Source organism: Camelus ferus, chromosome 9 (assembly GCF_009834535.1).
Source record: "Camelus ferus isolate YT-003-E chromosome 9, BCGSAC_Cfer_1.0, whole genome shotgun sequence".
NCBI lineage: Eukaryota > Metazoa > Chordata > Mammalia > Artiodactyla > Camelidae > Camelus > Camelus ferus.
This window is the reverse complement of record NC_045704.1, coordinates 11,162,031-11,189,246: the sequence shown is the minus strand read 5'-3', so window position 1 is coordinate 11,189,246 and position 27,216 is coordinate 11,162,031. Positions and strand designations below refer to the sequence as shown.

At 40.3% G+C, this 27,216-nt stretch overlaps 2 protein-coding genes across 2 annotated transcripts in view; both read left to right on the top strand.

Annotated features, from left to right (window-relative positions):
* Window positions 1-1,111: 1,111 nt before the first annotated feature.
* Window positions 1,112-27,216, top strand: part of LOC116665946 (vomeronasal type-1 receptor 4-like) — a 41,209-nt gene continuing 15,104 nt past the window's right edge. The window contains exons 1-3 of the mRNA XM_032487384.1: window positions 1,112-2,085; window positions 2,236-2,316; window positions 2,425-2,686. Of these exons, the coding sequence (XP_032343275.1) occupies window positions 1,970-2,085; window positions 2,236-2,316; window positions 2,425-2,686 (459 nt within the window). The 5' untranslated portion in view covers window positions 1,112-1,969. The remainder of the gene's footprint in view (window positions 2,086-2,235; window positions 2,317-2,424; window positions 2,687-27,216) is intronic.
* Window positions 5,233-7,139, top strand: LOC102510532 (vomeronasal type-1 receptor 4-like). The gene is given in 3 exon segments (XM_032487353.1): window positions 5,233-5,273; window positions 6,262-6,695; window positions 6,698-7,139. Coding segments are annotated over 3 exon segments (702 nt in total). The 3' UTR covers window positions 6,925-7,139.

Here is a 27,216-nt window from a genome sequence, read left to right as displayed (position 1 = left end):
TTTGCAAAAATTTTCTCCCATTCCATAGGTTGTCTTTTTGTTTTACTTCTGGTTTCCTTTGCTGTGCAGAAGCTTGTAAGTTTCATTAGGTCCTGTTAGTTTATTCTTGCTTTTATTTCTATTGCTTGGGTAGACTGTCCTAGGAGAACATTTTTGAGAGGTATGTCAGATAATGTTTTGCCTATGTTTTCCTCAAGGAGGTTTATTGTATCTTGTCTTATGTGTAAGTCTTTGATCCATTTTGAGTTTATTTTTGTGTATGGTGTAAGGGAGTGTTCTAGCTTCATTGCTTTACATGCTGCTGTCCAGTTTTCCCAACACCATTTGTTGAAGAGACTGTCTTTATTCCATTGTACATTCTTGCCTCCTTTGTCGAAGATGAGTTGACCAAAATTTTCTGGGTTCATTTCTGGGCTCTCTATTCTGTTCCATTGGTCTATATGCCTGTTTTTGTACCAATAGCATGCTGTCTTGATGACTGTAGCTCTATAGTATTGTCTGAAGTCTGGGAGAGTTATTCCTCCAGCCTTTCTTTCTCTTCAGTAATGCTTTGGCAATTCTAGGTCTTTGGTGGTTCCATATAAATTTTATTTGTTCTAGTTCTGTGAATTATGTCCTGGGTAATTTGATAGGGATTGCATTAAATCTGTAGATTGCCTTGGGCAATATTGATTCTTCCAATCCAGGAGCATTGGATATCTTTCCATTTTTTTAAGTCTTCTTTAATTTCCTACATGAATGGTTTATAGTTTTCTGTGTATAATTCTTTCACCTCCTTGGTTAAATGTATTCCTAGGTATTTTATTACTTTGTGTGCTATTTTAAAGGGGATTGTTTCTTTAGTTTCTTTAGTTTCTTTTTCTGTTGATTCATCGTTAGTGTAAAGAAATGCAACTGATTTTTGAATGTTAATTTTGTAACCTCCTACCTTGCACCACTCCTATTCAATATAGTCTTGGAAGTCCTAGCCACAGCAGTCAGGCAAGAGAGAAATAAAAGGGATCCAAATTGGAAAAGAAGAGGTAAAAGTGTCACTATATGCCGATGACATGTTACTATATATAGAAAACCGTAAAAGGTCCACACAAAAACTAGTAGAGCTGATCGATAATCATTTAGTTTTGCTTTGCACTATTTTATCATGTACTGTTGTTTTATGTTCATAGTTTATGGCATTACATGTGATTATTCAATAACTTCTATAATAAGTGTTATTATTCTCCATTTCTCACATAAAAGGGAAGGAGTCTTTCTGTTGGCATCCTGATCTGTTGGCATCCTGATCTCAGGGCTTTCTCTTCTTCCTCACGTTAACTTGTCATGTGGGAGGTTCTTGTGATAATTTAATGCCAACAGTGCATGGACGTGTATTAACATATCAAAATCTCTATTCATAATTGATTTTGACATATAAAATAAAACTTTATAAATAAATGGATTCTTTTCTTGATAAAACTTATACCACCAGTCTAAAATCAAATATTAAGATGTAAATTCAAAAGAAAATACCGATCTGGATGATTATTTGAACATAGCTATCTAGGATTTTGGCAGAGCATCATGGGTCACTGCAGTATCTTTAACAGTTCTGTGGGTGTCAAGTCCTCACTCTGCCCTAAGCAGTGGATTTGGACAAATATTTAACCTCTGTATGTGTACCTTCTCAGCAACTGTATAATTAAATTCGTGGAAGTGACTGCCTCAGAGATTTGTGAAGAATAAAAACATGATCACATGTGATGCCTTCAATGATTACTGTAACATTTGAAGTCCTCTTTAAATGTTATACATGCAACCCTGGAATGCTGCTACTATCAGAAAAATATTCAGTAAATGTTTCCAAATGGGAACTGATGATAAGTGCAGAATATTGGATTCAGCTGACACTATACGTGTATCCTGTGCCTCATGTTCCCATGCAGGACATTCTAACTGACAAGACAAACATCAGTGACTGGTGTCTGAGAGGATGGACAGCAGGGATTTGACAATTGATGTGATCATCTTAATGCAGACTGTGGTTGGAATCCTGGGGAATTTCTCACTTCTTTGCCATTATATCATCCTTTACATCACTGGGTACAGGTTAAGGTCCACAGATTTGATAATTAAGCACCTGATTGTAGCCAACTTCCTTACCCTCCTCTGTAAAGGCGTCCCCCACACAATGGCAGTGTTTGGGTGGAAACATTTCCCCAGTGATTTTGGATGCAAAGTTCTTTTCTTTCTTCACAGAGTGGGAAGGGGAGTGTCCATTAGTAGCATCTGCCTCTTGAGTGTCGTTCAGGTGATCATGGTCAGTCCCAGGAACTCGAGGTGGGCAGAGCTTAAAGTGAAATCTCCCAAGTACATTGTCATTTCTATTTTCCTGTGTTGGTTCCTGCAAATGTTGGTAAATATCATTTTCCTTATCTCCATACATAGCAAATTGAGCAACCAAAACATCACAAAGGAAAAGGATTTTGGATACTGTGCTTCCATTCATCGTGACAAAATCAGTGATGTGTTGTTGGGAGGAATGCTGTTGTTCCCTGATGTTTTATGTTTGGGACTCATCGTCTGGGCCAGTGGCTCCATGGTTTTCATCCTACACAGGCATAAGCAGCAGGTCCAACACATTCGGAGGACCAAAGCCTTCCCCAGGTCCTCCCCTGAGTCCAGAGCTACAAAAACCATCCTTCTTCTGGTGAGCACTTTTGTCTACTTTTATACCCTTTCCTCTGTCTTTCAACTTCTTTTGTCTCTTTTTGAGAATCCCAACTGGTCCCTTGTGAAAGTCAGTATAATTATTGCTGCATGCTTCCCAGCTGTCAGCCCCTTCCTGCTCATGAGCCGTGACTCCAGTGTACACAGCCTCTACTTTGCTTGAATAAGAAATAACAAAAATCCCCTACTATGATGAGAACCATGTAAATTGTATTTATATCCACTGTGTCCATACCATTGCCAGTTCATTCATTCATTCACTCTCAGAGTCTTAACTAAATTCTGCATCTCAATAGAATAATAAGCAAGACATGCTGAGCATCTTCCAATAAACAACAGTGATTGTATTTTCTTGAAATATAATTACCTTGTAAGTAATTATGTTATTGATGTTTTTCTGGTATGTGTAGAAAAGTTTGGAATTTATACAGTAATAAACAGTAGATCTTGCGACAATCTGCATATATTGAAGTCTTCAGATATGTAGCTTTCAATCTAACAGAATATGTTTCCCAGGCATGGACTCTTTGATAAAGTTACACATGAAAATGGATCAGCATGTGAAATGGTCATTAATAAAACTGAAGAAATTAACGTCATCACAGAATAAAGAATATACTGGTGTGAAACAAGAGGATAAAGTTGGTCTCTGTAAATGGAGCCTTTTAGTGACAGTTACGAGTTTCATAGATAAAATCCTTAGAGAGATGGCAGCCTCTATTAGAAGTATGATATTTTACAGGAAATGAACACATTTAAGTATTTTCATATAGAAATGGCCATATTTAAGTGAACTGTGGAAAAGAGGACAAAAGAAAAATGTTTCAGCTGATTCTTTTTACTTGAAATATATTTGACATATAACATTGTGTAAATTTAAAGTGTACAACGTGGTAGAATCTTACATTTATACATTGTAATGTTGTCATTATAGCCATAATTATCACCTCTGTCGGTTACAGAATTATCCTTTTAAATTATGTTTTTTCTCTTTAATTATCACTGATTCACAATATTGTATTAGTTTCATGTATACAGCATAATGATTAAGTATTTATATAGATTATATTTTGCTTAAAGTTATTATAAAATATGGGCTCTATTCCCTGTGCTGTAAAGTATGTCCTTGTAATTTATTTACATTATACACAGTAGTTTGTACTTCTAAATCTTAATCTTATCGTGCCCCTTCCCCATTTTCTCTCCCCATTGGTAACCACTAGTTTTTCCTCTATATCTGCGGATCTGTTCTGTTCTATTCATCCATTTGTTTTATTTTTTTTTATTCCACATGTAAGTGGTAATATGCAATATTTGTCACTCTCTGTGTGATTTGTTTCACTAACCATAATACACTCTAGGTCTATGCCAGTTGTTGCAATTGACAAAATTTTCATTCTTTTATGGCTGAGTAATATAACACATCTATATTCATATGTTGACAGACACACAGGTTGCTTCCATGTCTTGGCTATTGTAAATAGTGCTCCTGTGAACACTGGGGTATGTGTTTCTTCTCAAATCAGTGTTTTCTCTTTCTTCTGGCATATACCCAGGAGTGGCATTGCTACGTATGGTATTCTGTTTTAGGTTTTTGAGGAAACTCTGTGCTGTTTTCCATAGTGGCCGCACCAATTTACATTCCTATGAAAAGTATACTAGGGTTCCCCTTACTCCACATCCTCACCAACGTTTGTTATTTGTAGTCTTTTTGATGATTACCATTCTGATAGCTGTGAAGCGATGTATCATTGTGGTTTTTATTTGCATTTCTGTGATGAATCACACTGTTGAGTGACTTATCATGTGCTTGTTGGTCATCTGTATGTCTTAGTAAAAATGTTTATTCAGGCTTTCTAACCTTTTCATTGGATAGTTTGTTTTTTGATATCAAGTGGTATAAGCTGTATATATATTTCGGATATTAACATATCAGTCATATCATTTGAAAAGTTTCTCCAATTCAGTAGGTTATCTTTTCATTTTGTCAATGGTTTCCCACTGTGCAAAAGATAAGTTAAGTTTAATTAGGTCTCATTTGTTTATTTTTGCTTGTTTCCTTGCTTTAGGAGACATAAAAAAATATATTGCTATGATTTATGTCAAAGGGTGTTCTGCCGATGTGTTCTTCTAGGAATTTTATGACTTCCAGTCTGCTATTTGGGTGTTTGATTCATTTTGAGTTTATTTTTGTATATGGTGTGGGAAAAATGTTGAAATGATTTTATTAATTTACATGTAGGTGTCCAGTTTTCCCAGCACCACTTATTGAAGAGACTGTCTTTTCTCCATCATATATTCTTGCCTCTTTTGTCATATATTAATAGATAAGTTGTGCATTGGTTTATTTTGGGGCTCTCTATTCTCTTCCATCGATCTGTGTGTCTATTTTTGTGCCAGTGCTATACTGTTTTGAATACTGTAGCTTTGTAGGATAGTCTGAAGTAAGGGAACTTGATACTTCGGCTTTGTACTTTTTTCTCAAGATTGCTTTGTTTTTGTGAGGTCTCTTGTGGTTCCATATGAATGTTAGGATTTTTGTCCCAGTTCTGTGAAAAATGTCATAGGTATTTTGATGGTGATTGCATTAAATTTGTAGATTGGTTTGGGTAGTATGGATATTTTAACAATATTAATTCTTCCAATCCAGAACACAAGGTATCTTTATCTGACTTTGTATCATCTTCAGTTTCCTTCATCAATATTTTATAGTTTTCAGAGTGTAGGTTTTCCACTTCCTTGGTTAAGTTTATTCCTAGGTATTTTACTGTTTTTTAAATGATTTCAAATGTTTTTTGCCTTCTTTTTCTTATATTTCATTATTAGTGTATAGAAAAGCAGTAGATTTCTGTTTGTTAATCTTGTAAGCTGCAACTTTACTGAATTCATTTATTAGTTCTAATAGTTTTTTGGAGACATTAGGGTTTTCTACATGTAATGTCATGTCATCTGCAAATAGTTACAATTTTATTCTTCTCTTTCAAAATGGATGCCTTTTATTTCTTTTACTTCTCTGATTGCTGTGACAAGGTCTTCCAATACTGTGTTAAATAGAAGTAGCAAGAGTGGGCCTCCTTGTCTTTTTCCTGATTTTGGAGAAAAAGCTTTCAGTTTTCACGACTGAGTATGATGTTAGCAGAGGAGTTGCCATAAAATTTTCTTAATTATGTTGAGATATGCTTCCTCTATACCCACTTTGATGAGAGTTTTTATCATGAACAAATGCTGAATTTTGTCAAAAGCTTTTCCCTGTGTCTATTGAGAAGATCATGTGATTTTTAGCCTCCTTTTTGTTTATGTGATGTGTCACATTGATTGATTTGTGAATATTGAACCATCTTTGCATCTCTGGAAAAATTCCACTTAATAGTTTTGCATAATTCTTTATATATATCACTGATTTCTGTTTGCTAATGTATTTGTTGACAATTTTTCATCTGTATTTGAGATGTTGATCTGTCATTTTCTTTTTTATAGTGTCTTTTTCTAGTTTTAGTATCAGAGTAATGGTAGCTCCAGTGAATTTGGATGCAAAGTTCTTTTCTTTCTTCACAGAGTGGGGAGGGGAGTGTCCGTTGGTAGCATCTGCCTCTTGAGTGTCTTTCAGGTGATCACAATCACTCCGAGGAACTCCAGGTGGGCAGAGCTTAAAGTAGAAGCTCCCAAGTACGTTGTTTTCTCTATTCTCCTGTGTTGGATGTTGCAAATGCTTGTAAATATCATTTTCCCTATCTTCATACATGGTACATGCAGTGACCAAAACATCACAAACAAAAAGGATTTTGGATTCTGTTCTGCTGTTGGTCATGACAAAACCAGAGAAGCACTGTATGCAGCAATACTATTATTCCTTGATGTTTTATGTTTGGGGCTCATGCTCTGGGCCAGTGGCTCCATGGTTTTCATCCTGCACAGGCATAAAGAGATTGTCCAACACATTCATAGGACCAACACCTCTCCTAGGTCCTCCTTTGTGTCCAGAGCTACAAAATCATTCTTCCTCTGATGAGCATGTTTGTTTACTTTTATACCCTTTCCTCCATCTTTCAAGTTGTTTTGGCTCCTTTTGGTAACCCCGGCTGGTTCCTTGCCAACATTACTATAATCATGGCTGCATGCTTCCCAGCTGTCAGCCCTTTTCTGCTCATGAGTGTACACAGCCTCTACTTTGCCTGGAGAAGGAATAAAAAATCCCCTACTCTGATCAGAAATATGTAAATTGTATGTTTTCCACAGTGCATCGTTGCCATTTTATTCATTCATTCACCCTCTGAGTCCTAACTAAGATTTTGAACTGGAATCTGATGAAGAATTGCTTCCAGGTTGATTCATGTTTTTGACAGAATTCATTTCCTTTACGGATACCCATTTGGCTGTCTCCATCTTGAAAGTCAGCATTAGCAAATTGAACCCCCCTCCTGTTTTCAGTCTCCTTCTTCTTTCAGTTGTATCTATTTACCTTTGTGTTTTAAAGCTTGGATGATTACATTCAACTACCTTCTAAACCAGGAGAATCTCCTGTTTCAGTCTATTGAGGCTGCTAAAACCAGAAGACCACAAGGGATTGTTGCAAGATGCTGGAGTCAGAAAACCCTGAGCTCTCTTCCTCTCATGGGCATCTCAAAGTTACAACTATATGCAGAGCAAATACTGATGATGATGACCAGAACTACTGAAGAAGATCTTCCACAACTAAAGATACATGGAAGGATCCATAACGATATAGGTAGTGGGGGTGGAGTCTTGATATAGTCAAGAACCGTACCCCTGGGTGGGTGAGCCACAGACAGGAGAATAATATAATTACAAAAGTCTCCCCAGGGGGTGAGGGGTCTGAGCCCCATGTGGGGATCCTGCATGGGGACAATGAGCCCCCCAAAAGTTTTGCTTTGAAAGCCAGTAGGGCTTTCTTTCAGGAGACGTGGAGGGCTTTAGGAAGTAGAGACTTCTCTCTTTTTAATAGTATTAAAGTGTAGTTGATTTAAAATATCATGTTAGATTCAAGTGTACAACAAAATGATTTAGTTATTTTTTTCAGATTATATTCCATTATAGATTTTTTAAAGATATTTAATAAAATTCCTTCTGCTATACAGTAAATCCTTGTTGCTTATCTTTTATATGTATAGTAGTTTGTATCTTAATTCCATACTCCTAATTTATCACTCCCTCCCCCTCTCTTTTATTAATCATGAGTTTGTTTTCTACATCTGTGAGCCTGTTTCTGTTTTATAAATACATTCATTTGTATAATTTATAGATTCCACATGTGAGTAATATACAGTATTTGTCTTTCTCTGCCTGACTTATTTAACTAAGTATAATATTCTCTAGGTCCATCCATGTTTCTGCTAATGGCAAGTTTTGGGGGGGTTTATGGGTGAATAATATTCCACAATGGAATATATATATATATGTATATATATATACACACACACACACACACATACATACATATACATACATACATACACATACATGTATATATATATAAATGTAAAATGGACGTATGTATGTATGTATGTATATATCACATCTTCTGAAGCCAGTCATCTGTAAATGGGCACTTTGATTGTTTTCATGTCTTGTATTGTAAATAGTTCTGCTATGAACATTGGGGTGCATGTGTCTTTTTGAATTAGTTTTTTTTCCCAGATATATACCCAAGAGTGGGATTGCTGGATCATATGGTAGCTCTAGTTTTAGTTTTTTGGAAGACCTTCATACTGTTTTTCACAGTGGCTGCTCCAATTTACATTGCCACCAACAGTGTAGAATGGTTCCCTTTTCTCCACATCCTCACCAGCATTTTTTATTTGTGGACTTCTTGATGATGGCCATTTTGAGTGTTGTGAGTTGATTGCTCATTGTGGCTTTGATTTGCATTTTTCTAATAATTAGCTATGTTAAGCATCTTTTCATGTGCCTATTGGCCACTGTATGTCTTTTTTGGAAAAATGTGTTTTTAAGTCTTCTGCCCATTTTTTTGATTTGGTTGTATTTTTGATACTGAATTGTATGAGCTGTTCTAGTATTTTGTGTATTAAATGCTTTTCAGTTGCATTGTTAGCAAATATGTTCCCTCTGTACCCAATTTGGGGAAAATTTTTGTCATGAATGAATGTTTTGTCAAATGCTTTTCCTGCATCTATTGAGATGATCATGTGATTTTTGTCACTCCTTTGTTAATATGGTGTTTCACATTGTGCTTCCTATACCTAGATACCTATTTCTTTCTCTAGGTTCAGTAACTTTTCAGCCATAATTTCTTCAAATATATTTTCGATCCCTTTCTCTCTTCACCTTCTAGAACCTCTATTGGTGTGTTTGTTGACATGTTATGTAATATCCCGTAGATCTATGTTGCTTTCTCTTTTTCTTCTTTTTTTTTTTTTTACTTTCTATTTACTGTTCTGACTCGATGATTTCTATTATTCTATCTTCCAGATAACTTATTTGTTTTTCTGTGTCAATTAGGCAGTTATTCATTACTCCTAGATTGGTTTTTATCTTGTCTTTTGAATTGTCTAATTTTGATTGGTTCATCTTTATAGTTTTTTGTTCTTTATTACAGTGATCTGCATTTGTTTTGATAATCTTTCTTAATTCAGTTAGCATTTTTATTACCTCCTTTTTGAACTCAGGGTCTAGTAGACTGGTGAGCTCTGTTTCATTATGTGTTCTTTCAGATTTCTCTTATTCTTTTAATTGGGAGTAGTTCCTCTGCCCTTTCATTTTACTCAATTTTTCTCTGTCTCTGTGAGTTTAGGAGAAACAGTTATCTACTATATTCTTGAAGTGGTGTTTTTATGTGGGAACATCCCTACGTAAACTCTGTGCGTCCAGTGTTTTCGGTGTGAGGGCTGGTTTTGCTGTGGATGCCAGCTGCCAGCCACATTTCTCCTCTGGGTGTGCTGGTTGTTACTCCCTAGATAGGTGGTGTGGCTGGTGTTATAGTATCTAGAGCCTGTGCTGGATATGAGGCAGGTCTTCCTCTGCTCCATGGCTGTCACCACTCTGTCAAGTCTGGGGTCTGCTCCCCACTTGTTGGAGTAGAAGCCCTGAGAGAAAGGTTTGATCAGGCTCTCTTGCCCTTGAATGCTTGCCCTGCCCCAAAGGAGGTGATTGCTGAAGCAAGTGAAGCCTGTGTGGTCACAGATCACCTATTTGCCCACTGGATAAGCATCACAGTTCTACTCACAAGCAGCCCAGTGTCACACCCCTTTCTCTATTGTGTTCACCTCAGATCTAGTACAGAGCTGTGGTATGAAGTAGGCTGGGGCTGGGAGTAGGGGTGCTGTGTCTGCAGGAATTGAGGTGGCTGCACCTCTGCCTGAGATCTGGGCTGAGCGGGCTTCTCCCAGGACTCATCTGCCCCAGATCTAGCACCAGGCTGCGGTGTGGATTGGGCAGAGCTTGGTCGCTCTTGTTGGGAGAGGAACCACTGCATACTCCTGAGCGGACTGGCAGTGGCTGTTGCTGCCCCACCCAGGCCACACCCCAGGCCCTTTGGGCTGTCTCTGCTAGCTAGATGGGTCCTCTCCCAGGGCATGTCTGCCCAAGATTCAGCACTTAGCCACTGCATGCTCCTGTGGCACTGCCCTGCGTGCACAATGGCAGTGTTGTGGCTACACCTACCCCATGTCAGCACTGCCAGTGGCCTCCACAGCTCCACCCAGATCACACCCCAGGTGCCCTGGTACATCTCTGTGAAGTTAGACTGAGTCTCTGTCCAGATCTCACACCATGCCGTGGTGTGGAGTGAGCAGGGTCAGGGTGTTCATCCCTTCAGATTGGGAAGTGCAGTGAAGTGACAACCACCAGTGCAAGGCTCTGTCTGCCATAACTATCAGTAAGCCAGGATGTGCTCATTGCTCATGAGTAGTCTAGCCTTACCCAGCCCTTCTGTCTCTCTCGGTGGATTTTCCAGTAGGCAGGGGGGCCACCTACTCCACGCAGGACACCAGGACTGAGATGCCCAGATTGTGGTTTGACTGGCTCGCTCCCCAGGGTGAAAGTTCACCTGTACAGATCTCTTCCTTACAGATGCCTTCCAAGGGTGCAGGTCCTGACCTGATGCCTTTTTTCCCCTTCCTATCTGGTTATGTGGAGATCTTTCTTTTGCAGCTTTGCTTGTGTAAATAAGAGTTCTTCTGCCAGCTTGTAGTTAGTTTTTCATGAGAAGCGTCCCACATGTAAATGTATTTTTGATATGTTTGTGGGGGGGAGGTGAGCTCCCCATCCTCCTCCTACTTGAACACCTTGATCCCTGTCACCAAGACTCCACTGTTAAAGGAGCCCACAAAGTCTCACACATTCCAGGACACTGGGCAGAAGCAGTAATTTGAAAGGAGCCTGGAAAGTCTCCCAGAGAACTAGGAGGCAAATGGAGCCCACTCACTCCTGGGACATAATATGGATGGCAGCCACTTTGAGGAGGTATTTCTACCACATGGACACTAGATCTAACGTATGCTAGATCCCCCTCTAGACTGTTAGTCTCAGGACCTAGCACTCCACCCACCCATCAGCCTGTTGGTACTAGTACTGAGATGCTTCAGGCCAGTCAAGCAGCTGAGCTGGGACACAGCCCCATCCACCAGCAGGCAGGCTTCCTTAGAATCCCCTGAGCCCATGGCCACACCAGACATGACCCTGTCACCCAGAGGACACAGGGCCTGGCCCCGCACACCTGTAGGCAGACACATTACCCACCACCTTCAGGGCCCTGCAGTCAGAGGCACCAGGGTCCATCTGTGACCTCTAGTGGGCAGGCACCAGCCCCAGGACCCACTGTGCACCAGCCCCAACCACCAGCAGACAGACATCAGCTTTGATACCTTGGACTCCTCAGACAGCCACACTGGGATCCAACCCCACTCACCAGTGGGCCAGCACCAGCTTTGAGATACCCCAGAACCTGCAGCCAGTTATGTCAGTAACTGGCCCCACCCACCAGCAGGCCAACACTGAATCTGGGAATCCTGACCCTGCAATCACCCACCCCAGAACCTGGATTTGCCCACTGGTGTGCTAGCACTAGCCCAGAGCACCCTAGTCCCACAGTATTTCAGCCAACCATCTCAAAACCCAGCTCTGCCAGCCAGCAACCAGCAGCCTCCACACAAGGCAGCTCCTGACAACCACCATACTGTGAATCAACCATGCCTACCAGACCATCCACAGCAGTCAGGCTGCCACAACAGAAGGACCCATACAACCAAAATTGGGGACACCCCTAGAGCATATAGCTCTGGTGACCAGATAGGAATGTGGTGCTGGGACCCATAGGACATCTACAAAAGGCCACATCTCCAAGATCAGGAAACATAACCAACCTACCAGATACACAGAAATAAAAACAGAAAATTAGACAAAATGAGGCAACAGAGGAACATTTTCCAGTATAAGGAATGAGTTAAAACCCCAGAAGAACTAAGTGAAGTGAAGATAGGCAATCTACCAAAGAAAGTGTTCAGGGTAATGATCACAAAGATAATCAAAGAACTCAAGAGAATAATGGATGAACACAGAAGTTCAACAAAGATTTAGAAGATGTAAAGAAAACTCACAGATGAATATAATAACGGAAATGAAAAATACATTAGAAAAAATCAACAGTAGATTAAATCGTACAGAGGTACAGATCAGAAAGCTGGAAAACAAAATAGTGCCAGTCACTGATGCTGAACTGAAAAAAGGATTAAAAATAATGAGGACAGTTTAAGAGACTTCTGAGACATAATCAAGCATACTAACATTCACATTATAGGGATTACAGAAGGAGAAGACAGAGAGAAAGGAGCAGAGAAAATATTTGAAGAAATAATATATCAAAACTTCTCTAACCTGGGAAAGAAAACAGACATCCTGGTCCTGGAAGGACAGAGTCTCAAACAGGATCAGCCCAAAGAGGACTAAACCAAAACATTGTAACTAAAATGGCAAAAATTAAAGAAAGAATATTAAAAGCAGCAAGAGCAAAGCAACCATTCACATAGAAGGGAACTCCCATAAGACTACCAGCTGACGTTTCAGTAGAAATTCTGCAGGCCAGAGGGAGTGAAATAATATCACTTTAAGTGATGAAATGGACAAAACTACAACCAAGAATATTCTACCCAGCAAGCCTTTCATTCAGATTTGATGAAGAGACGAAAAATTTTAGACAAGCAAAAGCTAAAAGAGTTCAGAACCATGACACCAACTGTAAAAGAAATGTTAAAGGGACTTTAAGCAAAAAAGGACAGGCAACACTAGAAACATGAAGATTATGAAAGGGAAAATCTCATTGGTAAAGGTAAATACACAGTATGGTAGTAAATCAACCATGTGCAAGGCTAGTAGGAAGGTTAAAAACCAAAAATAGTAAAATCATCTGTATCTGCAATAAGTAGTTAAGGGAAACAAAGATGTCAAATATGATGTCAAAAACAGTAACCATGGTGGGGAAGGGAGTGAAAATTCAGCATTGTTAAAATGCATTTGAAATTAATCACATGTATATATATATACACACGGACACACACAGACACAGACACACACACGTTCCTCATGGTAACCACAAATCAAAAGTCTATAATAGATATGCAAATGAAAAAAAAACAGAAAAAAACCCAAACGTAACACTAAAGATAGTCATCAAATCATAAAAGAACAAAAAAACTACAAAAACAATCCCCAGACAACTAAGAAGATGGCAGTAAATGCATTTCTATTCACTAACAATTAACTATCAGAGAAATTAAGGAAACAATTCACTTACAATTGCATCAAAAGAAGAAGATACCTAGGAATAATTCTACCTAAGGAGGTAAAAACATGTCCTCAGAAAACTAGAAGACACTGACGAAAGAAAATAAAACATCCATCTTGTTGCAAATAGCAAACTATCTATTTTATGGCTGAGTAGTATTCCATTACATGTATACACACATCACATCTTCTTTATCCATTCCCTTGATGGACGCTTAGGTTGCTTCCATTTCTTGGCTATTGTAAATAATGCTGTTAAGAACACTGGAGTGCATTTATCTTTTGAAATTGATGTTTTCATTTTCTTCTATAAATACCCAGGAGTGGAATTGCAGCAGCATATGGTAGTTCTTTTTAGTTTTTTGAGGGACCTCTATACTGTTTTCCACAGTGGCTGTACCAATTTACATCCCCACCAGTAGTGTATGGGGGTTCCCATTTCTCCACATCCTCACCAGCATTTGTTATTTGTGGTCTTTTGATGATGGCCATTGCGGCAAGTGTGGTATGATAGTCCGATTCTGGTTTTGATGTACATTTCTCTGGTGATTAACTGTGTTGAGCATCTTTTCTCGTGCCTGCTGGCCATCTGCATGTCCTCTTTGGAAAAATGTTTATGCAAGTCTTTGGCTCATTTTCTAATTAGGTTGTTTGTGTTATTGATACTGAGTTTTATGGGGCATTTATATATTTTGGATTTATCCTTTTTGATTATATCAATTGCAGATACTTTCCCAAATTATCAGGCTTTCTTTTTTTTTTAAACATTTTTTATTGCATTGTATTCATTTTACAATGTTGTGTCAAATTCCAGTGTAGGGCACAATTTTTCAGTTATACATGAACATATATATATTCATTGTCACTTTTTTTTGCTGGCTTTCTTTTTGTCAGTGGTTTCCTTTGCTGTGCAAAAGTTTGTATGTTTAATTAGGTCCCATTTGTTTATTTTTGTTTTGTTTCCTTTGCCTTAGGTGATGTATCCAAAAAAATATTGCTACCATTTATGTCAAAGAGTGTTCTGCCTGTGTTTTTTTCTAGGAGTTTTATGCTTTCAGCTCTTACATTTAGCTCTTTAATGCATTTTGAGTTTATTTTTTAAAACAATGTCAGGAAATTTCTAATTTCATTCTTTTGCATGTAGCTGTCCAGCTTTCCCAGCACCACTTATTGAGGCTGTCTTTCCCTTTGTTGTAGATTAATTGACCATGAAACATGAAACATGAAATAAGTCAGGGGCTGTTCTGCCCCATGCATCTCTTCCCTTCTGATGTTAATCTGTGTCCTTTCCCTGTGATAAACCATAACAGTGAGTAGAACAGCTCTCAGTTCGTTTGGAATCTTTCTAGAGAATTACTGAAACGAGCGTGGATCTGGGAAAGCCCACCCTTTCAGTTGGAGTCAGAAGTGGGTGTGCTTTTCTGTGGACTGTGTTTCCTCTAACTGACCAGGTGGACTGCAGACACTCACAGGGGAATTGGGTAGGGGACCTTGTTCACTTATTATTGTTATTATCATTGAAATAATAACCCACCCACTGGCCGTGGGATTGATGATGTGAAAGTGCGTTGGGCTGTGTCATTTGTGTGCATATGCATTGGGAAGTGTGTGAGATCGTGAGAACGAGTCTATGTGACATGAGTGTGAGAGTGAGTGGATATGAGAGTGACTGTGTAAATACATATTTGAGCGTGTGTGAGTGTGGATACTGTGGGCTTGCATGTGTGTCTGAGTGTGTATGTGTATGTATTTGGAGAAAGCATTGTTAAGCATCTGGCACCATTCCCTGCCTTGGAAACACAGGATAGGTATAGGGAAAAATTAACCTTAGCCAAAGTGAGATCTGACCTTGGCCCTCAGCTACAGGAAGGTGTTCTCCAGAACCTTGGAACGTCATGCCTGACCAGAGTGTCTTGTGTTTGCTTTGGGGCTTGGCCACCAGACACTCCAACAGTGTAATTTTTCATGGAGCTTTGGGCCATGTAGTAGCAGGCTGGCCTCTGGAAGAACTGGTGACTAAAGTAATGGCCCAATTTGACCGGAACTGGAGACTAAAGGTCAGCCACGCAGACTGTGATTGAAATCCAGTAAAAGCTCTGGACACCCAGGTTTGGGGAACTTCACTGGAGGCAGTCCTCCATCAGCTGTCAGGCACCAGCTCCAGGAGAGTGATAGAGAAGAGGATGGTGAGCTCCACTTTCCGCACGTTTCCTGGACTCTGCCCTGTGCTTCTCTGGTCTTATGTGATATTGATCTGATCCCTTCCCTGCAAGAAACCACAGTAGTCAGTAGATCAGCTCTCAGCGCATTCTTGTAATGATTTAAAAAAAAGAGTGGTTTGGGGAACCCCCAAAATTGTAGTTGGTGTCAAAAGTGGATGCGACCTTGGTGAATTAAGTTCTCACTAACTTCTCACTTGGACTAAAAACTCTTAGCTGGGGAACGAATAGTAAACCCTCTTCAGATTGTGGCTTTGTTCGCTGGGAAGTCCAAAGGAGTGTCTTAAATTTTATGTGTCTTCATTAATTGCATACCCAATAAATGCTCCTTAGTAAAATTTAGCAAAGGTAAGTGTAAAGACTTCTCGTAAATATTCAGTGCTTTTGCGTTGAGAAAGTAACATTGGCTTATCTGGTAGTTAAAGGAATAGAAGAAACTGTCAGTTTAACCGTCTGATCCTGGTGCTTCAATTTGTGAGGGACACTTTTATAAACACCCATTTTTTAAGGATATTTCTCTGTTTAGACCTCATATCACTTTGGGGGTCAGTATTTGTAAAGGACAATATCCCAGAAAATTTCTATATCATTTCTAAATTAATTTGTATTTAGTTATACAAATGAGGCCAATGATATCTTTTTTACTGAGGTTTATTTGGTGGCCAGTGATTTCTAATATAAATAATTAACATGTATCACACTTTTATATCATTAGAAATTCATCTTAGACTGCCGAATTCTTTTTATCTGCTGAATAGTTAAAGTGATGCAGCTTAGGTGTCTGGAGATGAATGATGAACTTGATCTTTAGTGGAAGAACTCAGTTTATCACGGATCCTTTGAGACCCACACGCATCCATGCCAGTCCCTCGTGTGTCAGACATCAATGTTCACTGCTCCTTCCATTAGTGAACTCTGTCTGCCATTAGTGATTATTAAATACAAGAAACTCTTTTTTTTTAATGGAGGTACTGGGGATTGAACTCAGGACCTCATGCATGCTAAACATGCACTCTACTACTGAGCTATACCCTCCCCCCAATACAAGAAACTCTTTAAACGTGTCAGCATCCCTTTGGAGATACAAGAAACTTTTAATTGGTTTTGGTAATTAGCAGCTAAGAAAAATTTTTTTCAGAAATAGTCTCAGGTCCTCAAGCCCGCACTGTCATTGCCCCTACAAATGAAATGATAATTGCAGTTGTAAGGGAAGAGGAGGTCGCGATCACAAACCTGTATCTTGAGGACTGGCTGCCTCCCTCTGCACACGTGCTGGCTGTTGTGACTTTCACACTGAACCCACCGTCTTGTCAACAGGAAGGGGAGTTAGGTGAGTATTTTCTATTTCAGTCTGAGAGACAGAGCCTGGAAGGAAGTCTAGTTGAATAGTCACACCTGGAAAAGGGATCCTAGAGGGTAGGAACAGATTAAGTGGCAAAGCTAGACAAGGAGGTGGAGTAATCCCTTAGATGTGAGCTGAGCTTCTGAACAGAGATGAGGATTTTAAACCTTACACCTATACCTGGTAACTTCCAGTGTAACATAATGAAGTCCTCACTGTGAACAGTTGACAGTGAGTACTCGCAGCAATACTGAGGAATCATTTTTTTAGGTGCTTAATGATTGTACTTTTGCATTCAATCTGCAGGAATCATAGATTAAATTTTGAATATTATTAGAGGTGTGCTTATAATGCCTTCGTGCTTATAACATAGAGGAGGACAGACCTGCCATAATTTTCTAACCCTCTACAAAACCATGTACGGGAATGTGTTTGAGGACTAAAATGTTCTTGTGTTTTTATCTGACTGCTAATGATTGACTTACTGGCATCAGTAATTGTGTCCCTTCTGAAAATATCTAAGGTCTCATAGTTATGATGAGACTCTTTTCTCTCTTGCAGTTAGAGAAGCAGCATTTAAGGAAACGGTTTGTTTATAATCACGGGTTTCAAAAAATAGTTGTCGGGACCACATGTATCTTGTTTTCTTATCTCTTATTTAAATACATTCAACAGCAATTCTAAGCTCAGAACTCATTTTCTTATAAAACAGAAGCAGACTCAGAGACAGAACACAAACTTGTGGTTGCCAGGGGGGAGGGGGTGGGTAGGGACAGACCGGGAGTTCGGGATTGGTAGATCCTGACAGGTACATATAGAGTGGATAAACAAGTTTATACTTTATGGCACAGGGAAATATATACAAGATCCTGTAGTAGCTCATGGTGAAAAAGAATATGAAAATGAATATAAGTATATTCACGTATGACTGAAAAACTGCTGTACACCAGAAATTGACACAACATTGTAAAGTGACTATAACAATTTTTAAAAACTGAAAAAAAAAACCTTAGTATAGGTCTGGACTATTTGAAACCTAGCTGACATGGTTGGTTAGTGTAACAGAGGGTTTAGGGCAATCAGCCTACCAGGTTCAAATCACCACTCAGCCTCTAATCTGTGTGTGAAATTAGATAGACCACTTAACCTCTCTGTAAGGTCTCCTTACCTTTGCAATGAAAAGAATGCCAGTGCCTACCTCATGCAGTTATGAACAAAGAATGTACCATATCATGGCAGTGTAGCGATGATTCATACACTACAAGCATTATGTGAAGGTTGTACCTTCTTCTCAAGGAAGCCTTTTTTTCTATTAGAATTCTTTAATTTCTTACCCAGTTTAGTTTTGCAATCTGAAAGCTATCAGAAACATGTGCTTGCCAAAAGTGATTTTTATGAATCTTCTTGAAGATGAAGCATTTTTGCAAAATCGGTGTGAATCAATGACTGTGAATGACAAAAGACTTAAAAAGACACAGTTAACTGGTCTGATTATAGAGCAGTTGACAAAGAAGCTTAACCAAGTTGCTGTGACACACAACATTTTGAGATAATGACCAGAATTAGGACTGATAGTATTATACCAGGACATCTTCAAATTTTAGGAACTTTATATAATTCCTGGAACACTTATATTAATAATATTTACCCAGACAGTATAAAAATGTTTATCAGTACTCATTTGACTATGCTTAGGAAGCCTTTTCACAAAGCAAAACCTGAGGTCAATATTCCTCAGAGAGTATATTGTATCTTGGTTGAAGACGTAGCCCACGCCACACATTTCAGTGCAGGATCCTCTGTTCCGTAGACAAATATCAGCCGCTGGGAACTGGCAGAATGACCTCTAGATGTCTTCCAGTAAGAGTGGTCTCTTTACCTCCAACTATAGTTGGGATCCTGGGCATGTCTTCTCTTCTTTATCGTTCTCCCTTCCTTTACTACGGTGGATGCAGGCTGAAGTCCACAGATTTGACACTGAAGCACTTGACTGTAGTCCCTGCTTAGTCATTCTCTTTGAAGGTGTTCCCAAGACAATGGCAGCTTTTAGTTGAAGCACTTCTTGCAAATTTGTTTTCCTTTTTTAAATATATTGTTATTGAAGTATAGTCTGTTTACAATGTTGTGTCAATTCCTAGTGTACAGCACAATGCTTCAGTCACGTAGGAACATACATATATTCGTTTTCATATTCTTTCTAACCATAAGTTGCTACAAGATATTGAGTATAGTTGCCTGTGCTATACAGTATAAACTTGCTTGTTTTATTTACATTAGTTAGTATCTGCAAATCTTGAACTTCTAATTTATCCCTTCCCACCACCTTTCCTCCTGGTAACCGTAAGTTTGTTTTCTATGCAGATTTATTTTCTATCCTCACAGGGTTGGCAGGTTTATCCACTGGTACTCCCTGCACTGTGTCTCCAGCCATCATAATAGCCCCATAAACTCCAGGTAGGGTGAACTTAAAGTAAAAGCTCCCAAGGATATTGGGGTTTCCATTTTCCACTGCTGAGCCATGTATATGCTGATAAACATATTTTCCTACATATATGATTACCAAATGGTGCAACAAATCAACACAAAGAGCAATATTTTAAGATACTGCTTTATTGAGTTTCCTGACTCACTGTATGCAGCAATGTTATTATTCCCTGATGTTCTATTCTTGGTCTCATGATCTGGACCCACAGCCCCTAACTTTCATGCTATACAGACTCAATCAACAGACCAAACACACTGACAGGACACCTTTCCCCACTTTCTTTCTTTTTTTCTAATATGCATTTATAAAATGTTAAAGATACATACATAAGTTATAAGTGCACAGATTTTGAAATTCTGAAATGTCCACATCTGTAGGCAACACCTCTATCAAGTAAAAGAATGTTCAGCCCACAGGTAAAACATCTGGTGCCCCCCTCGGTCACTGCCTCCAGAGTATGTTTCTGCTCAGTGTATTTGTAGGAGTAGAAATGCTGGAATATAGATTTTCATCTATTCCTGCGTTTAAGAGATTAGATCATTTTGCCTGTTTTGAACTTTACATAAATAAGTTCACCCAGCATGAACTCTTTCATACTTGCCTTTTTTCCATCCCATGTGATTTTGTGAATTTATCTGTATTGTTGCAAAATACTGCTAGCATTCATTAGCATTGATGTCTAGGATGCCACTGTGTGAATAGGAATTAATTCATTTACTCTACTGTTAATGGGCAGCTGGGTAGTTTTTAGTTTGGGGCTATTATGAGTAATGAGTCGTGTTGGCATGTGAATTCTGTACTAGTCTTTTGGTGAGATATATGTGTGTGTGTGTGTGTGTACAAAATTTCTCCAGAGTATATTCTTAGAAGTGGAATTGTTGGAACATAGGATTACATCTGAACTGCTGCAGGAGATAGAACAGTTTTCTAAAAGATTTGTACCAATTTTAACACTCACCAGCAACGTAAGAGATTCTTGATTGACCCAAATCTTTGCCAAAACTTGGTATCACTGTCATTTTAATTTCAGATTTCTCAGTGGTGCTTGACAATATACAGGTAGTGATATAGTTTAATTCTTCCCATTACTATAGACATTCAGTATTGTTTACACATGTGTTGTGCACTGAATAATCTGTTTTTGAAGTTTGTGCTGTAATGGTCTGCTCGCTGTTTATTTTGTTGTGTGGTTGTAAGAACACTTTGTACTGGTCACCACTTGTAGCTCTGTTTGTGTGTGTGTGTGTGTGTGTGTACGAGAACTGGCTATGAATACAAGCTAAAGTCATTTCACCTATATGTTAATAGGTTTTGTGCTGTTAAGGATATCTTCTTATTCTAAGACCATAGAAATATTATTTTTTCCTAAAATATGTATTATTTTTCATTAAAATTTATCAGCTGTCCATTCAGAGTTGGAATGTTTTATGATGTGGGTGGTGACTGAGCTTTTTCTTTTCTGAATATGGGTAGAATTTTTCAACTTTTTCTGAAAGTGTTGTGTTGTGCTCTCTTTCAGTTTGCTCTCATTTGCCATTGTTCCTCCCAGGTTGACACCACTTCATCCTGCCTGCTGACTTTTCCATGAAGTATGCTGCCAATCTGTCCATCTCTTCCTGTCTTGTGAAGCGCCTAGCAGTCAAACAGGAGCACACAAGTCACTTTACGCTCAGTGTCAGAAAATCTTCAATGTACCTTTCTGCACAGAGGAATGATTGTTGCCAGAACTTAAAGGAAAACATGTTAAATGACAGAATATACTCTCGAGATTTGACAGTAGCAATTATCTCTTTGTCACAGACTGTAGTTGGAGTTCTGGGCAATTTCTCTCTTCTTTACCGTTACCTCTTTCTTTATCACACTGAGTGCACGTTGAGGGCTACAGATTTGATTCTCAAGCACCTGACTATTGCCAACTCCTTGATTCTTCTCTCTAGAGGAGTCCCTCACACAATGGCAGCTTTTGGGTTGAAATATTTTTTCAATGATTTTGCATGCAGACTTGTTTTGTATGTTCAGAGAGTGAGCAGGGGAGTGTCCATTGCCACCACTTGCTTCTTGAGCGTCTTCCAGGCCATCATGATCAGCCCCATGGATTCCTGTTGGAAGAATCTTAGAGTCAAAGCCCCCCAAAATGTTGGCTTTTGCATTTTCCTCGTCTGGATCCAATTCACGCTTGTAAATTTAATTAATCCTATATATGTTTTGCATATGTCTAGCAAATGGAGCATGAAAAATATCACAAAGATTAGAAATTGGGGGCACTGTTTCATTACAGATCATGGGCAGATCACACGCCTAATACATGCAGGATTGGTAATTGTGCCTGAGGTTTCATTTTCTGTGGTCATGACCTGGGCCAGTGGCTCCATGGTTTTCATCCTATACAGACACAATCAATGGGTCCAACACATCCACAGGAGAAGTATGCCCCCCAGATCCTCTGCTGAATCCACAGCCACCCGGAGAATCCTTGCCCTGGTGAGCACATTTGTAGCTTTCTACACCCTTCCCTCACTCTTTCACCTTTGTGTTGCCCTTTTTCCCAGCCTCAGCTCGTGGGTAATGAGCATTTCTACCCTAATTTCTGTATGCTTTCCAACTGTCAGCCCCTGTCTATTCATGAGCCATGACTCCACTGTACCCAGGCTCTCCTTCGCATGGATAAGGAATTCAAAATCCTTTAAGCTGGTCAGAAATATGTAAACGGTATGTTTTTACTCAGTGTTTATTTATTCACTTACTAGACTTGAAGATCAATAGATATTCATAAGGGGAAGCCACATCTCTCTCTAAGGTAGACCATAATGGACATTAGTGTTTTGTCACCATCTTGAGCTTGGAACATACATGGTCATAGTGGACGTGCATAAAACAGCTTGAGCTTATTCTCATGCACAGCATCCTGTTGGCAGTAGTCGTGATCAAATGCTGCTTGAGACACAGGGAATGCCTTTGGCCCTAGCTCCTGAGTCAGAAGAGTCAAAGTGGCTGACCTAGCCGTGTACGCGTGGGAACGTTAAGCAGAAGTGAATACAGTCAGGCAGCGAGTGATAGGTATTGTTCAAGGTGATTTTTCCATGGGTTTCCATGCGTATGTGCCTGTCTTAGTGTTAGTAGCATGGGCAGCTTTTATTCTGAGCAGCGGTGTAGATTCCAGGAAGGGTGGGATGTACCTGGGGGACTTCTGTGCAGGCTAGAGCATGAGGTGATGGTGAGTGGGAATGGCGAGTCTGGGCAGTCCTGGGACATGGCTGCCTCCTCGGGCATGCATGCTTTCTGTGCAGTGTAAGGTGACCCCTTGCTTTCTCTAAAGCAGTTAGGGTCCTGAGGATGCTGTCTTAGAACCGTGGATTCTCCGTGTAGGCACTTACTTTTGAGGGATTCTGGGATGACTGTGCCCTGTTAGGACTCCCAGACCCAGAAGAGGTAGAGTACAGTGTACCACGTACAGATTCTGGGTGCAGCTGAAATCTGTTACCAGTTAACTTGTTAGCGGATCGCATGAAGTGACACTCCTCAGGGTCTGTAGGGGGCCACTGTGGAGTAAGCTCTACTAGGGGCCTCGTCTTACTCCTTTACATTCGGAGTCCAGTCCCAGGACCCTGGCGCTGCCCTCGAGCACATCTAGGTTTCAGGGAGGAAATGGATCCAGGTCAGCCAGGAGACGTCTCGGGCATTCAGTGTGTACACGTGAAGGAGAGTGTAGGCCGGATGCAAGAGGAGCCATCCAAGCTAACCTGTGTCCCATGGCTGTTAGCCCGTGTTTGCAGAGCTAAGGTTTGTGCTCCAGTGTCTGATTCTGGGTGGAGCTGAAACTGCACTAGGGTAGCAACAGGATTGTGGGTGGGCAGTCCAGGGGCCCTTGTAGGGGGAGGAATCACGTTGCAGCTGCTGATTCTGGGCTAGGAGGAGACGGAATTTTCCAGGAGACCTGTGGGTACTGGTGCAGGTTTGGGAAGTGGGGTTTGTAATAGAATAGCATTTATTGGGAGGGATTTTGTGTTGGACGGTTCATTTATGCTAGCAGCAGAGATGGGCAGGTGCCTGAGCACAGGCGCCAGTGTTGTCTGGGAGAGGGGCATCTGGCCAGGAGCAAAGCACACCATTTTCAGGACTCAAAAACCTCCAGGTAGCAACCCCAAGGAGTCTGGTTCAACTGTTAACAGGAGGAGACTAGCCTGACAGCCATGCACAAATGCCGAAACATACCATCCCTGCACCAGAGCCATCAGGGCCTGGTGCTTGTCTTAGCCTCCACCAGAAACAGAAGCATACTCGTAATCTTTGCCTCTGAGGCTATGCACTAAGAAAGTTTCACCATCATCTGTGTGTAGAATTTCCACCCAGCGTTTTTCACCTGATTCAGAATGAGACACACAACTAGAGAGATCCACACTGAAAGACACTTTGCAAACACTGGTCAAAACTGTCAGTTTCACTGAGGACAAAAGAGTGGCATGTGCTTCAGATTAAAGAAACTAAAGACTCCAGATAACCAAATGCAGTCCTTGTGTAATGGCTGGATCCTGGATTTATGAAGGATTTCTTGGGGGAATCTGTATGTGGACTGTGTGTTACAGACTCTCCAGTGTTACATTGTTAAGTGTGATAGTTTCATTGTGTTAGTTGGAGAATGGCCTAGACTTGGATTACTGAAGATCAGTTGTTGGCAGATTGTCTGGTGAGGGTCCTCTTCCTGGTTTACAGATAACTACCTTCTTGCTGTATCCACACAGGGCAGGGAGAGAGAGCTCTGGTGTGGTCTTAGAAGGACACTAATCCCAACATGATAGCTCCACCTTCATGACCTCATCTAAATCTATCACCTCCCAAAAAAAACCCACTTCCAAATACCTTCACATTGGGTTAGAGTTTCAACCTATAAACTTGGAGGAACACAACTATTCAGTCCATAGCAATAATTATACACCAACAGTAAGAATGTAATCATGGTGGTGCAGCAGTCCCCCCATCTCAGAACCATGAATGTGATCCACATGTGCAGTAATCAGCATGACCACTGATCCATATTCCATGGTGTCTGTAGTAGAAGGCATTCCATTTTTTAAATGTATAAATTGTGAGTGGTCAATAAAGTTGGTCACTCCATGGAATTTATTAATGATCTCCATGGAATAATTTGGGATATGCCAATGAATGGGAAAGACCTATTTGTAACAAGAAAATACCTCCTTCAAAGATCATGACTGAGAAAATAAATTTCATTGGTGTGTAAGACCAGTATGACAACATTTATTCAAACACATTGAAGGAAGGACAGAAAATTTTAATAGAGTGTTTGTGGGCCATTTATTACATCTTGTAAAGTTATAGATACAGTATCAGAGGTACTCTGAATCTACATTAAAAGGATGATAAACCTAAAGCTGAAGAAAATGTTTCAACTGGATCAAGTGATATCAGTTGTAGAGAAATTGTTTAAATATTCTTCACTAAGTGTGTTTCTATGTGTATTAGAATTCTATTATTTCTGTAATAGATTTCCAGGAATTTAGCGACTGAGAACAACACCCAAATTGTCTCTTCACAGGTCAGTAGGTCAGAAATACAAAATCGAGGTGTAAGCTGTCCTAGTCTCTAAATTGACTCATGCTGTTGGCAGGATTCATTACCTTTTATGATTCCCATATGTCTGCTTACATCTTGAAAGCAAGCATCAGCAGATTGAATCCCTTCCTGTCTTAAAGCTCCTATTTCTTCCTGTTGTATCTATTTGACTTCTGTTTTTAAGGCTCTTATGATTACACTGGACCCACCTTGGTATGCCAGGGCAATCTCCTGTTTCAGTCAGTTAGGGCTCCTATATAACAAGAATACCACTGGTGGCTTAAACAACGAAGACTTGTTCTTTATCATTCTAGAGGATGGAATTCCAGGATCAGGATGCTGGCTGACTCAGTGTCTGACGAGATAACTTGTCCTGGTTCACGGATGGTCCTCTATTCGCTGTGTCCTCATGTGGTCGTGAGAGAGAGGAAGCAAGCTCTCTCCTGTAGCTTATAGTATAAGATTAATGATCCCATTCATGAGGGACCACCTGACCAATCACCATGACATAATCACATCCAAAGACCCCAACTCCTAATGCCATCACATTAGGGGTTAGGATTTCAAGGCGTGTATTTTGAGGGACGCAAGCATTCAATCCACAATATAGCACTAGGGTTAGTAACCTTCACTAAACTTCAAAGCCCTGCTTACCCTCTAAGGTAACGTAGCCAAGACTGTAACCCCGGGAATGAAGCTCTGCCCACTTCATGATGAGACCAGTCGATTTTCTGCAATGAAAAAATATTTTTAAATTGTTATATTGACAAACTTATGACCAGACATTACCATTTGGGATGGTTTCATACAAAGGAAAAACATTACTTACAATATTTCAGTTCTGATTTGTTATATTTCATTTCTTCTATAAAGGATATATTCCATTTCAGAAATATTAAGGTAGATAAAGGAATTTTTATAGTGAGTCTTGGGCCATAAAACTTCTTTAAGATATAAGCATTTGGAAAAGGTCAAGCCTTTTGCCAACACTGAATGCCCAGGACTGGTAAACAGGCTCTCCTGCCAGAGGCACCATAGAGAGATAGTGATGGAGTGTTGTCACTCAGCATGCTACCAGTGGTCCTACAGGATGGAAAATGTAAATGTTTTCCGGGGGTATTTTCTGTGAGCAAGGTTTCTGTCTCTTGGGCTCGATGTGAATCAGTCCATGAGTAAGTTGTGATTCCGTGTGAATGAGGGCAGGACTGAGTGGAGGAATGGAAGAGTGACCTCCAATCTGAACCTGCCTCATCCTTTCCCTTAATCTCACCCTGCCTCACACCCCACCTCTTCCCTGCCCAACCCCACCAGTGACCTCCGTTCCACCGCCACCCCGCCCCTAGGTCTGTGAACACTCCTTGATCCAGCACCATCACTCCAACGCCTGGCCCTGCGCCTGGCCCTCCCACCGCCTGGCCCTCCCACCGCCACCTCCACGGTCCTCCTCCACTGTGCAGCCGCTTTCATTCTGTCCCTTTGTCAGCTCTCCCTCTCAAGCTCCCAGGGACATCAGCCCACTACTCCTCATCTTGCATCACCTCCACTTCCTTTCCCTCCTGAAACTATACTGGCCCTCATTTCAGTGAATTCAGCTCAGTTCACATGTCTTCCTGGCCTCTCCCTCAAAATCACAGCCCTCAGACTCTGGTGCTATCAGCTCCTGTGTTCAAAATTCAAACAACCACAACTGCCCTTTTTCTCTGGTTTTTTTTAGCCTCTTCCAGACCACTACAGTCTTCAGCTGACTTCATCTCCTACAATCATTTTCCTCCCTAAGCCCATTACTTCCCCGCCCCCTGCAATGTTCCAGTTCCCCTTTCTACCCTCCGATACTGTCCTGGACCACTGGCTACCTGCAGGGTATCCATAACCACCAATATACTGCAGTATATTTGTTCTGCTTATTAATGCTGTCTTGACCCAGTGTTAAGGCCAGGCCACGTGTTGGCCATATCCCCTCCTCTAGCAGCTGCTCAAGTCCACACCCAAAACACTTCCCCGGGTGGGCTTTCACACTAAACTACAAGCCGCCCACCCATACTGCTCCAGGGCCAGGTGCCAGAAAACTGGGTGAAACCGCTGTGCCCCAGAGCCCACGAAATCAGCAAAGGAACCAATGCACAGGGCACCAATGAACC